At 36.5% G+C, this 14,466-nt stretch overlaps 1 protein-coding gene across 4 annotated transcripts; it reads right to left on the bottom strand.

Annotated features, from left to right (window-relative positions):
* Nucleotides 1-284: 284 nt before the first annotated feature.
* LOC126827806 (uncharacterized) lies at nucleotides 285-11,598 on the bottom strand. 4 transcript variants are annotated; one of them, XM_050557367.1, is made up of 3 exons: nucleotides 11,458-11,598; nucleotides 6,590-6,672; nucleotides 285-3,728 (listed from the first exon to the last, which is right to left on the bottom strand). In XM_050557367.1, exon 3 carries the CDS (start codon nucleotides 3,170-3,172, stop codon nucleotides 1,703-1,705), a length of 1,470 nt encoding a protein of 489 aa, XP_050413324.1. In that variant the 5' UTR covers nucleotides 3,173-3,728; nucleotides 6,590-6,672; nucleotides 11,458-11,598; the 3' UTR covers nucleotides 285-1,702. The 4 variants fall into 4 exon arrangements, with proteins under 4 accessions (XP_050413324.1, XP_050413325.1, XP_050413321.1 ...); XM_050557368.2 differs by lacking the exon at nucleotides 6,590-6,672 and having other exon boundaries at nucleotides 11,450-11,598; XM_050557364.1 differs by lacking the exon at nucleotides 6,590-6,672 and having other exon boundaries at nucleotides 11,454-11,598.
* Nucleotides 11,599-14,466: the final 2,868 nt, after the last annotated feature.

Genomic DNA, 14,466 nt, shown 5'->3' with positions numbered 1-14,466 from the left:
GACTAATGAATATGTTAGAATGAGAATAGTGTGTAGCATAACCAAACCAATATGGAAGCTAAACCACAAGCTAACCAAAATCTACGCGTAACACTATTAGTCCCTGCTACATTTGCTTTGTTTTGGCCATTGATAGTCTGGGTATGGCTGAAGTGTATACGGCTGTAGCTCTCCAATCCTGGACTTCACGTTGTGGACTGAAATATTTGACTTTTACCCTGACCACGACGTAACGTCAATATCACTTTACTATGACTTCAGATACAAACCATAGGAACACAATATTCTTCTAAAAGATTTATTTGTATTAATCAGAATACAACGTTTATAAAAGGTATGATATTACAACAGGTATAATATTACAACAGGTATGATATTACAACAGGTATGATATTACAACAGGTATAATATCACAACAGGTATGATATTAGAACAGGTATAATATTAGAACAGGTATGGTATTAGAACAGGTATAATATTACAACAGGTATGATATTACAACAGGTATAATATTACAACAGGTATGATATTACAACAGGTATGATATCACAACAGGTATGATATTACAACAGGTATGGTATTAGAACAGGTATAATATTACAACAGGTATGGTATTACAACAGGTATAATATTACAACAGGTATGATATTACAACAGGTATAATATTACAAATATAAGCATAAGCATTTAAAAGTCTAAAATGTTTTTCAGTATCTCTCAATCCAAATAATTAGCCACATTTCAATTATGTAATTAAGAACTGAAAACTGCATCAAACACATTTTGTTGTTCGACAACCACGGATACGTCTGCAAAACATCCTGATTTTATTCATAATTTGAAAGCAAATTAATTGCTTTTTAGGCCAGACTGTTATCACATATGGTAGTAATTCCTAATTATATTACAAGTCACGCCCCACCCCCTCTACTGAAACATTATACATATTTCCCGTTTCCTATATAATCAATATATTCAGGATGGCATGAATTGAAATAAGATTTAACGTCCTACGTTTTTGCAGCGACTGAGCTAATGAAAGAAATATTACACTGTTAACTGGGCTATAATCTACTCTTATTTCGAATTCCAACCGTCAACGTGTTTTTTACGTGAACGTCAATGTGTTCACGATACCTCGAATTTTCGTACCAACCGAAAGACTTGACACTGTCAAGGGGAAACCGCACCGGAAAAATCAGAAGAATTGTCGCGGCCAAAACCCCTAGACCCCACTGAGTCACCGCGGCTCTGAAAACTGTATTCAGTCTTGTCTACATTGTCATATGAATAAATAGGAGGAGAACAGACTTATCGTGATTAAAATATATATTCAATTAAAACTATAATTACATTGATATGAATGTGATTTCATAAGGAAATAAAACTTGTACAGACTTTGTTTATTTTCATGCTTGGAAGGTGATGAAAAAATTGTTATATACTCGGTTTTTCTCTTTCCATACAGAAAAACGGTCTTGCAATTAATTCCGCTTTGGCTTGCCATAATTTTCATATTTTATAAACATAAAAAATATACATAGATTTTATCTTTTAAAAGGAAAGTACTTTTCATTGAAGGTGGGCAAGTTTCATAAGCCAATTTCCCCTTTCTGATGGAGGCTACGATGGAATTATTTCCCTTTTTTGAGGTAGGCTAAGGTGGAATTATTTCCCTTTTTTGATGGAGGCTAAGGTGGAATTATTGTCCTTTTTTGATGGAGGCTAAGGTGGAATTATTTCCCTTTTTAGGAGGGAAGAAAAACCCCGGAGCTGCAAATAGTTCTTTAAAAACATAATACACAAGGACTGCCGCCCAATAAATATGAATACCATCAATATCCGAGTTAAACATTACCTTGTCACAAAACAAGAATACTACGAAGATAATACCAATTAGCGGAGGATCAAAGCTAGGACATTGATTGGTATAATGTGAATTGTTTCCTTGAAAATAAGTTTCAGTCCATGGAAGTGATTCAATGTGTAATTCCATAAGATCACCAGTCCACTCTTGTAACTGATAGGTGGCTTCCACACGATCACCTGTCCAGTCAATTACTTTATAACAATTAAAAACATCATCTATGACGCAATCATCTATTTTTAAGATAACAAGGTTGTTTTTTGTAGCTTTGTTAAGTAGCATGTTCATTTCGAATGTATTTTGTTCAAACTCATTCACAAACTGATGACTTGCTATAACAATAAAGGCCTCACTTCTACCGATTGCTTCCCCAATTTCATGTAGTTTATGTCTACCAGGTATTATGTCAAATTGTTTGTCAAAATACTTTATATTAAATTCATTTAAAAACGGCATAATTTCATCTTTAATATAATCATAGTTATGGTCATTATAAGACAGAAACACGCGATACCTAGTTGTTAGGTATGAGTTAACATTACCGAATCTTGGGCCGTGCTTTTGGTTATATTTTAATACTACATATATCGGGAGTAATACAATCAATACTAGAATCAGGGCGGACCAAAATATCCACCATTTATTGTTGTCTATTTGGTCACAGTGTAAATCAAACTCCGAGATAGAGTTTACTGTAACCCCCTTTTTAAAAATGGCCGCAATCTTCTTTTCCGTTGCCGTATATTGATAGAAATCTCCCGTGACGTCACATTCACATGTTGGGCGTGGATCACGTGACATTGCTTCACACGATGATGCTATAAGTGGAATGAATGATTTACTGCCAACAACGTAGCATTTATAACGCCCCAAATCTTTAGTTTGTACACCATATATATCTAAAGTACTGTCTATTTTATAAGATTGGACGAGGAACGACTGAACCCTGGTATCAGTTCCTAATTTTTGGTATTTGGTTGTTAAGAACTGTCGTCTGCTGGGTTTTACCGACTCGTCATTTCGTTCCCACGTCACTATATCTGCTGGCGGAGGAAGTGACGTCTTGTAAGTTAGGACTACATAACAACAACGAAACATGACGTCCCCACCGATGCACGTGTTTGTTACTGGTGGATGATCAGGAGTGTTTCTAGAAGTTGTCTCCCTTGTAAAAGATAATATAACCAAAAACATGACACACATCGAGAAACACATAAGAGTTATAAAAAGATTGGCAACAACCCATTTCCAGAGATTCTTAAATATACGGATAAATAATCTATAAAAATAATGAAAATATCTCATTTTGTGTTTCTTTAAACACCTTGTACATGTATATAACACTACTGTTTTATAATGAAACCACGTGGGTGCATGTTAACTTCAAAGACAAAATATATTTTCACACCTTATAAAACCAGATTCTCGCGTTAATAGCCACTACCACTACACTTAGCATAATATTGTGCGTCGCATGAAAAATTATACATTTTTATAACAATCCTTTACAATCCTTCCGAGTCATGTGTGCCATGCAACTTGCGTATTTGTAGACAAAGATGCTCCGTATCGTTACGTTGCAAGACAGGGAAAAGCAATAAATTAAATATGTATATTATTCACTGAAAATGTCATCTTTTCTGCTCTTAAGGATTATTATTAATAGTATCCTTCCAGTCCACAACAATTAATACCTAGAAAGTTCTGTTTCTATAACCACTGTATATCCCGTTCACTGAATATATAATCTTTTCTTGGGAATATTTTGTAACTGTATCACTCTGGTCCAGAACCATTAACACTTAGAAAATTCATACTAAATTCGTCAAGTTTGTTTTGAGGTCTGTTGGCTCCGTTATATCTAAAATATAAATCACAGGACATATTAATTGTGATATAGTGGGTCACACCAACTCGTATTTATTGCATATTGTGACACTACGGGGACAGATGTGACATTTTCGTCTAGCAATTTCTTTGACTTCACGTGGTGATAACTATTTCCAATGTTCAATTAACCCCGGAACACTTTTTTTTACCATAACTAAGTTTATATATCGAATACAACATGTTACAAAATGACAGATGTTATGTTTCCTGTCATCTTGACACGTGTATCAACCTGTCCGATCCCTGGAGATCGTGGTAGCATTCCTTATATCATTATGTAACTTTAACTTGTTGATGGCATGTCTTATCTAACTTTACTGAATGTTAAACCTGATATGATACATGATACATTAGCCAGGTGCCTAATAAGATCTTTTGTCTGTGGGAGTGTTTATAAACTCAGAATGGAAACGGCATAGTCAGACGGGTCCGGCCAGGACATGGAGAGTCGGAGGCTAGGCGAGGACGTCTAGAAATTAACTGAGGCCACACAGGTCTCGAGTTAACACCGGACATGTAATGTAAGTTAGTTTGGAGTTGGCACACGTGCCTAGCCAAGCTAAGGTCATGGCTCCCTCAAGACAAGTTAATTACGGAGTCTTAAGTTTTGTTCATAATATGTTAAAAGAAGAATAAAAGTATTATAAGATGTTAAACTAGTCTTGTCATCCAGAACCTGATTGAAACAAATACTATCACAAACATCCATAATATAAAGGTTCTATACAGGACTACACACACACACACAGCTATGACATGAAATATAAGCTTAATATAAGTTCTCTATCCCCTAGCTTGTGTTTGATGGTGGTATTTCCTAGCCTCTCAGCCGAGAAGACTGTGATGTTCCCCCTTCGGACCGCTCTATATCTTCTCTACGGTCTCATCATGATATCTATTTCCCAGCCTCTCGAAGATGTCTGGAGTGAAATTAAACTCGTTCTTTCTTATATCTTTATAAGTCAGTGTTGAGCCCCGGGAAATTGATGCAGATTCTTCCTTTATCGGATTGGTCAGCTGCACAGACGCTACACTGGATTTAAACACAGTGTACTTATATGGACACCCAGGATGACGGCTAACCACGTTTCTAACGCATGGGGTTACAATATTTGGATTATCAGACTATGATGTCATTGCCCGATTTTAAACTACCAGACTTATCCTTGTTAACCCAGTTCTCGTTGTCACTAGTACTAGCTAACGACTTCAATACATTATCCAGAACATCTTTACAGAACTTAGATAACCTCTACATTATATAGGCCCTATAGTATTATAATATGAAGCAACCCTTGGGCCCATATTCGGAACATGAAAATATTCATTGAGGCAATTTTCCATCAACGGTCACTGATATTATAGTGTACAAGAGTAAAAAGTAAAATATAATATATGCAATAAAAAAAACATTGCCTGGATTTATACACTTATACTACAAGAGAAATATTATGGGTTTTAGCGTCTTACTCACTGAGCCACCTCAGTGGCGCAAACCATGACAATATAGACTACCAAATGTGTGCTGATGACTCACAATTAATGTAACAAAGTCAACCGGTGATATCCGTCGAAATCAGTCACGGTTACGTTTATTTTGTTCTCATCAATGAATGACTGAATGAATCGTATGTATCTAACTTTCCCCGGGGGGTTGGATGTCCGAATGGTTAGCACGTGCGTGCTGTATCATGAAGCCTGTCATTGAGTCAACTGGCGTGGTTTCGAATCCCCGTTTGTACGTGTCAAGGAGTAGGGTCGCATGTCCAACCTCGTGGGTTTTCTCCGGGTCCAGTTTCCTCCCACTACTAAAGACCCCTACGCGCAAGCGAATTATTGAAATAAAATTAAACCATATGTTAGTCCCAAATTGACCTAGTTTGTATCGGGTGGATGTTAAACCCCATCTCTCTCTCTCTCTCTCTCTCTATCCAACCATTTCAAATTATTATTGATAAATCACCTTGTGTTACTCCTAATTTAACGGGGCATTATGTAAGGTTTACATAAAGAGTTGGCCGTACTGACTATATTATATTTCAAACTACTTTATCAATGGTTGTAGATAATACATAGATACCCAACTGCCTGCATTGAACATTACCTAGAAATCGTGTTAAAACAGATCCGAATGGAACCGAAAAGATTGCATAGACCACCATGATGCGGGGAGTGATATCCTAGTTTCCATCTGACCACGCTCCATGCAAACAAACTGGTTAAGACAAACATGCGGACATGAAACAAACCACACAGAAAGCAATAAACAACAAATATCACATCAAGTGAATGGATCTGGGGACCAGGCTAACACTGGCTTTTAAAGACTCAATACCATTCTTGTTGTAACTAAATAATATGTCCCAATCTTTATTCTGATCAACAAAGTGTACTATTTTACAATATTCCAATTAATTGATGATACAAATTTTATCTTAACACACCTAATTTAAAAAATTGGAAAAACTCGACTGAATGATTTGAAAAGCCTAACGTAAACCTTTTCAAATGTGACTTGGATTTAAAAATATTTTTGAACCCTCTGGACAAGTAAAATAGGTTTTAATGGATAATTTACACAGTAAGACACTAACACATCTAGTACTTAGAATAAGGCTATTATTTATTTACTGGAGCTGTCAAGCCATCAAGAGTGTTATTGTCCCTTTAACTGTATGAACTTTAAGGGCAAGGTAAAGTGACACCATTTTGTCACAACACCTGAAAAGATGAAATCCTTATACGGCATTTAGTAACTGAACATATGATATAAAACACAAATTTATATGGAAAGCAATCACTGGGTTTATTTCTTATTAAGTTATTACTTACTTGAGAACGACAAGAGGAACTTGTTGAAACGTAGTGTGAAATAAACCCAGTGATTGCTTTCCATATAAATTTGTGTTTTATACCTGAAAAGATGAAAAAATTATTTCAAAAACCAGAACAGTGGCCTTTGGTACAAAAGTCTAAAATAAAAAACATTACTCACAGATCATTTTTTTTACTACAACTGACCCTTTAAACTGATCTTGTGATCACTGAGGCGTAAATTTATGGTGAAAATATCGCAAAATGTCCAACTAACGCGGTTACACCTACAAGAATTATTTGAACTTTCTGACGTTACTTATCACATTCAACTATTGTCCCATGGTGTGTACAACAACCGTCGAGACTCGCTTTTTCAATTAACCTCTCTCTATTAATGTAATACGTATTTCATTACGTTAGGTACATACTCGCATGTGCTTTAGCCATTTTGTTATTTAGTCTCGCCCTTCTTCTCCAGTGACCCTCTGTTGGCATATCACTGAAGCACAAAAAATCGCCAGGTTGATCGAACCTACTGACGGAATACAAATCGAGGGAGATCAATTATTTACATATCTATATATTTTGAAAAACCCTAACCGTTGCAGTTTCTTTCTGATCACCCATTAAATGCAAGCCGTAGTTCCGAACACAGTGAAAACGACCTTCACCCTTTACAGGCATTACTCAGCGTTCAATGAGTTTTTGGCTCAAATTTATAATTTGCTGTAATAAGTGTCATATTATGTGGCATACTATTTGACACATATCAGTAAGAGTATGTTGCTTGTATTACAATTTGTTGGTGAAGTGTAACTTATGGGTTTTAAATTGGCTTTGCCGGACTATTGCCATTCGCTGCAGAACTTCTAGAAGGTGTCATTCGGCCTCCAAATGTCAACAATTAAGAAATTTGACAAAAACTTTATTTCGTGAATACTTTGAGAGAAATGTTTTGTAAGGAGAAAATTTGAAAGGTACTGTGGCATTATGTAGCATCGATGTCATTTGTGATCGGATAGCCAATCTCTGGAGAGGTGTTTGTTTTTAGAAAGATGGGACGAACTGTCAAAAAAAGTTGGTACATGTGGTTTCGTCGTCAAGTGATCTCAAATTCGTTGAATACATTTTATTTTCATATTGGTAAGTACACACTGCATTCTTGCATTGCACGTACCAAAGACGACAGTCTTCAATTTATTTGCCTAATCATTTGGGCTTCTTGAAATTAAAACTTTGCCAAAGTGCATTATTATCAACTTGAAAATTAATTGTTGGATATTTTCAATTTCTTCTAGTGATACATTTTGTGGGTTTATATATAAGTTAAAATTATCAAGTTTTAACCTAGGCCTATATTATTAAATTATTTTTTGTGACGTACTTTATTTAAAAGATGGTTTGTTGGGTTTTTCATTTTTAAAATTATTATATAATAATTATACTATTATAATTTATGTGTTGTTTATTTAGGATTTGTTTCATATAAACTTTTCATTGATATACCTTGTAATTTTTATTCTTATTTTACAGAATTGGACAAGATAATCTACGCAGATTATGGTGGCCGTGTTGCTTTAAAGTTAAAGGAGGTGAGAGAGAGAGAGAGAGAGAAATGGGGTTTAATGTCCACTCGACACAAACTAGGTCATTTCAGGATTAACATATGGTTTAATTTTATTTCAATAATTCGCTTGCGCGTAGGGGTCTTTAGCAATGGGAGGAAACCGGAGGACCGTACAACCGGGGATTCGAAACCACGCCAGTCGACTCAATGACAGACTTTATGATACAGCGCGCGCACGCTAACCAATCAGCCATCCAACATTAAAGGAGGTAAATCGCTAATATTTGAGACCTAGAAATTGCACAAATGGGTAGCAACGCATATAATAATGTAACTGATTTACATTCAATCGTTTCCGTTTTTACTCAAATTTCAAATCAATTATGTTCGGCGAAATATGTCAGAAGTCTCAATGGAATGACAATCTCCTAGCGTCTGGTTATTCCAGTCTACGCCGATAGTATTTATTGTGCATACTCTCCAGATAAGAATATGGATCACGCTTAACATGACTTGTGGAATGTGTCTAGCCTCGTTCTTCGAGTACCTTATTACAAAAGGTCCTGAAACGCATTATGGTACACGATACGTGTACCAATGGTAAAATGATTATTTTGTCTTAATTATCGGATATCAGAATATCTTTACCCGGTAAGATCACAACATCAATGTTGATGTAAACTGACAAATAATTTGTATTTTCAAGGTGGAAGACTTTGGATGATATTGAGTTAGAGACTTGTGTAATTTGACAGATAAACAAGGAAAACTATGATTTATATGGAATTTAAAGCATCATTAAAAATTATGTGGCATTTATGATAAAAAAAAAACCCTTTAAAATGGTACATATTGTCAATTTATATGAAAAAACCCCTCAAAAACATTAAACATTCCGAGTCATATAAAATATGTGAATACATACTATGTGTGGATTTAAAATCCTCAAAACTGATGGTTAATGTATCTACAATGGTAGCTGTCTTTTTTTTAAATCTAGCATACCAAAAGCAACCATTACATACATGCCAATCAAATCATTTCCTATCTAGACAGTTAAGTTACACTTTTGCAAAGTGACGAGTGTTGTGAATGGGCAGGGTATGCCCAAAATATCACTTTTAATATTACACAAACCCTGTTGGCAAGTTTACAAATCTATGTAGGCCTTCTAGAAGACAGAAACATTGTACATCTGTGAATGGATGTGATTCATGTATGTCAGCATCTAATTAACTAGAACATCTGATATCACTTCCCATTGGAAAGTTTGCAAATAATGCTGAATGTTTTACACGTGCACATGTATATTGAGAATTTGTGTATGTGCTGGATTTAGAAAATGAATTGAAAAATACACATTTACATTATTTATTTTTCAGAAATATAGGCCAGGAACTGAAATGTGATTTAGGATTTGTTGACTTTAATATAATAACAGGTGGGTATAACAAATTGTAAATAATGTGGATTATTCCATTTGATGTACATACATTAGCTGAATGCTTTTTAAGTAAATTGGGTGGCCGAAAGGTTAACGAGTGCACATTTGATCACAAGGTCTGTCATTAAGTCCAGAGGCGTAGTTTCAGTTGTCCACTTGTATGTGACAGGCATTATTTCAATAATTCGCTTGCGCGTAGGGGTCTTTAGCCTTTAGCAGTGGGAGGAAACCGGAGGACCCCAAGAAAACCCACGAGGTTGGACAGGCGACCCTACTCCTTGTCACGTATAACCGGGGAATCGAAACCCCGCCAGTTGACTCAATGACAGACCGTATGATATTATATGTCTTATCATAGAAGTCTATAGTTTTATATTCTCTTGTAATCATTTCTTTAAATACCTTAATATTCCATACCTTTGTAACCAGGATAATTATTTTTAGATTAGGGTAAAAGATAACTCCTACCACGTAAAGTGATTTATATAATTAGTAAATAATTATTATTATCTATATATATGATTGATGTTTTGTCATATATATAGTGTAACCAATATATACATTATACTGTTAGGATCAATAGGATACTGTGTATTAGTCGTTTTTATATTCTTGTGATTGAATTTTTGAATGCAATATGTGTAAACTGCCAGTCGGAATAAATGTCTCTTACAGATATATTTAGATGGCCGGAGTTTGCTCGACCGTTGAGACTGCGGCCGATCAACAGCAGTTAAATCGCTAGTATCGGCAAGCTACGTTCCGAAGGCATAGAACCTCTTCTCACGTAAGAGGTCCCTGCCCTTTCTGTCTCAAAGAGTACGGCAATCTAGTATTGCCCGAAAAAGACAAGCTGCTGATTCAAGAATAAGTACGCGAACCGAAAAAGGAAAGACAAATTCAATTCACTTTGCAGATTCATGAACAAGTACGGTGAATGCTATTCGCCCGGAAAAGGAAAGACACTTCTAGGGTACGGTGAGCACTGTTCACCCGAAAAAGGACACCGAGAGAAATGGGGTTTAACGTCCACTCGACACAAACTAGGTCATTTCGGGACTAACATATGGTTTAATTTTATTTCAATAATTCGCTTGCGCGTAGGGGTCTTTAGCAGTGGGAGGAAACCGGAGGACCCGGAGAAAACCCACGAGGTTGGACAGGCGACCCTGCTCCTTGCCAACCACGCCAGTTGATTCAATGACAGGCTTTATGATACAGCGAGCCCACGCTAACCATTCAGTCATCCAACCCCCCTGAAAAAGGACAGTTAACAGAAATAAACGTATAAAAGCTGTAAATACTGTTATATATTTTGAAAGTTTTTATTACATGAAGCTTATCATAATTTTAGCAAAACACCGTTAATGACCACTTTTTAGCTGGTCCTTACACACACCCTTCCGAAGTTCCGTTTACCGGTGGCTCGTGATCAGCCAGGAATTGATCACTGGTGGCAGAGATACCAAGCTCCCCGTACCCCAAACGTGGTTATCCCTTCAAGGAAACGTTACAACAGCTTGTTTTGTGATGTATGGGGAAATTTTCTTTCTATAAATATACCTATATGACGTATACAATATGCTGGTCACATTTATATCTGAAAACATGCAGAATCAAATGGGTCATAATATTCCCCCCCCACCCCATCCCAAATCCGAAACATTAAGTGTTTATCTCTTTAATAACGCTATGGCTTGGTGGTTTGTTGTTTTGTTGCCTAACAACATAACACTGCACTATTAAAGAGAAATGTATAGTAGTTTAATACATACATGACTATTGATCGTTTTATTCACTCAACGAGCTGTCACAATTATTCACATTCTTTTGTAACCTACTATTAGTAGATATAAACACTTACTTACTTACGTCTCATGAATGATGTGGAAAACATGCGACACCGACTCCAAGATTCTAAAAACTGTTTAGCCTAGTTGACCAGGAAGTTAGAAGATGTCATGGGACAGGTATTGAGTGACCTAATATGTTGAATGTCGCTGCGTTATTGACATCACATATAGGACACAGCTCACCAAATATTCCTGCGCCGTCACAAAAAGGCGAAAGTTATTTTTTCTCTTTCTCTCCCTTTCCCTTTACCCCATTTTTGTGTGATGTAGAATCGAAGAAAAGGATTTGGAAACCCATTCTCTGCCAGGTTTTGGTGAATATTCATGATTTTGAGGCGGAAGGATACGAGAGTTGAGCGGTTGGTAATTAGATTGATATGTAGGGCGGAAATTGCCTCTTTTGTGGTCTTTACTTCCAGTTTGTGTATCGCAAATGTTAACCTTATACGTACTTTTGAGCAATGGGTTGCCACCTGTTGCTCCATCTGTGGTGAGACGATCTCGGATACTCTCTGTAATACACCAATCAATTTAAAACGTTAATTGAAGCCTGGTATCATCTAAACCTATACATTTCCTAATTTTAACCAACTTTCTCATGTTATGGGGGTGGGGGATGGTCGAATGGTTAGCACGTGGGCGCCGTATCATAAGATCTGTCATTGAGTCAACTGGCGTGGTGCCGATTCCCCGGTTGTACGTGACAGGGAGTAGGGACGCCTGTCCGACCTCGTGGGTTTTCTCCGGGTCCTCCGGTTTCCTCTCACTTCTAAAGACCCCTATGCGCAAACGAATCATTGAAATAAAATTAAATCATATGTTAGTCCCGATATGACCTAGTTTGTGTCAAGTGAACGTTAAGCTCTCTCTCTGTCTCTCTCTCTCTCTGTCTCTCTCCCTGTCTCTCTCTCCCCCATTTTCTCTCTCTCTCTCTCTCTCTCTCTCTCTCTCTGTATAGCTGTATAATCGTTCACTTTAAAGATATTCATAATTTTTGTTTTCAGAAATATATTGCTCTTGATCAATTCGGAAATTACAAAAGAATCGGGTTTTGGGTTTTGGGTTTAATTTAAAGCAAACACGCTTTACATAAGGAAAATAAGACAGGATCAAGAACAAAGCCGTGTGGTACGCCACACACATTAAGAAGACTACTGACTATTTACAAATGTGGCGGGGCAGCCGAGTGGTCTGTCGCCTGTGCTTCAGATCATATGATCTGTCATTGAGTCAGGTGGCGTCGTTTCGATTTCCAGATTGTACGTAGCAAGGAGTTGGGTCGCCTGATCAATTTCAATGGTTGTCTCCGGGTCCTCCGGTTTCCCGCCACTGCTAAAAGTCCCCTTCGCAGAAGCGAATTAATAATAAATACAATTGTATCATATAATTGTCTCGAAATGACCCCAATTCGCCCCCTCTCGCCTTTTTGGGGAAATAAAAGGAGTGGGGCATGTTGTGGAAGACGTTTGCTTTTTCCATTGACCTGACATTCGGGACAAAATCTAATTACATCAGTACAGTTTGTTGCTTCTCGTGAATAACGTAAGTTGTTAAACGTATCTTGTACAATCTGACTTGTATATTTATAAATACCCGTGTCACTTTATTGTTATTAATAGCACAAACCAAATATTTAGGGCAGCGTGACTTTAACATCGAGGTCATAGACTAGTGTGTATGAATGACTATGTAGACTCAAATATCTAGACACTAATGGTTGATCTTACTCGCTAACACTCTAGTTAATATGAAATGAAATGAAATGGGGTTTGACGTCCTACTGTTCTGCTCCCAAACTGGGCTAATGAAGACGGGCATACATAAGCCATACAGTGTGCTATATCGAATTCCAACTGCCAAGGGATCTTTTACGTCACGCCAATATATACACAGGACCTCGGTTTTTCGTCCCATCCGAACGACTACTCTAGTTAAAATGGAAACATATAGATACCGCGATATTAATAAGGTAATATGTCAACATATTGTCATGACTGGACCCCTGAAAAGACAATTTTTGTCTAGTTAATTAAATCAACGCGCTATTTTATATATCGTCATATCGTTTTATATGTGCACGTTAATATTATTTCTATTTTGACGCTTTTTCAACATATTCTATGTTGCTGTAGTACAAACATATCGACATATCAATATGCGCTATGTCGACATATACTATAGCGAAATGGAATATGTATATAAAACACATTTAAAACACAGCGCTTTGATTCGGTTAACTAGACAACAATCGCAATATGTTGACATATTATTATATTAAAATGATATCGAGGTATCTATTCCACCTTGGCCCTTATATGTTTCCATGAGTTAAAAATAATAACAATTTACTTCGTGGTCGTTATGCTGCCCATCCGTTATTCTGTTCTTGGTCCGATAGCCTTGACTGAATTTGTTGATAAGTATTTCATGTTTAGGCTAATAAGCAATTTTATCACCCAATAATACATTCTACAGTAGATATCGCTTGTGTGATATATTTCATAATCTACTGCGATACCTCCTTAGGAGATGAATTTGATCGGTCAGTTGTAAAGGAACTACTTTTTTTATTTTTAAAGAACAGTTCATTTCTTATTAAAAGTAACTTTTTTCTTTATTAAAAATGAACTATTGTTATTCAATTGACCTTGATGGAAACACTGGGTCAATATACAGGACTTTGCAATGGTTGAATTGCTGTCACAAAATGATGTATCACTACGCCGTAATGTTCAGTAAAAGTGAAATCTACATTTATCTATATTTATCTATTTGTGCATGTAAGAAGGGATTGGGTGATAAATAAAATCTCCTACGGGTGCGCTTTAGATCATAAGGTCTGTTATTGAGTCAAGTGTGGTCGCTAGTCCAATTTCGCGAGGTTTCTCCAGGTCCTTTGGTTTTTTCTCACATTTAAAGACCCATACATTAAATCATGTATTAGTCGCAAAATGACCTAGGTTGTGTCGAGTGGGCGATACCCCCTCTCTGTAGAGAGAGAGAGAGAGAGAGAGGGAGAGAGAGAGAG

Source organism: Patella vulgata, chromosome 7, assembly GCF_932274485.2.
Source record: "Patella vulgata chromosome 7, xgPatVulg1.2, whole genome shotgun sequence".
Lineage (NCBI taxonomy): Eukaryota > Metazoa > Mollusca > Gastropoda > Patellidae > Patella > Patella vulgata.
The sequence above is the reverse complement of the archived record's forward strand: the minus strand, read 5'-3'. Positions and strand labels throughout refer to the sequence as shown.

Coding starts and splice junctions, on each gene's coding strand:
- LOC126827806 (XM_050557368.2), bottom strand. CDS start 3,172: ATGAGATATTTTCATTATTTTTATAGATTATTTATCCGTATATTTAAG.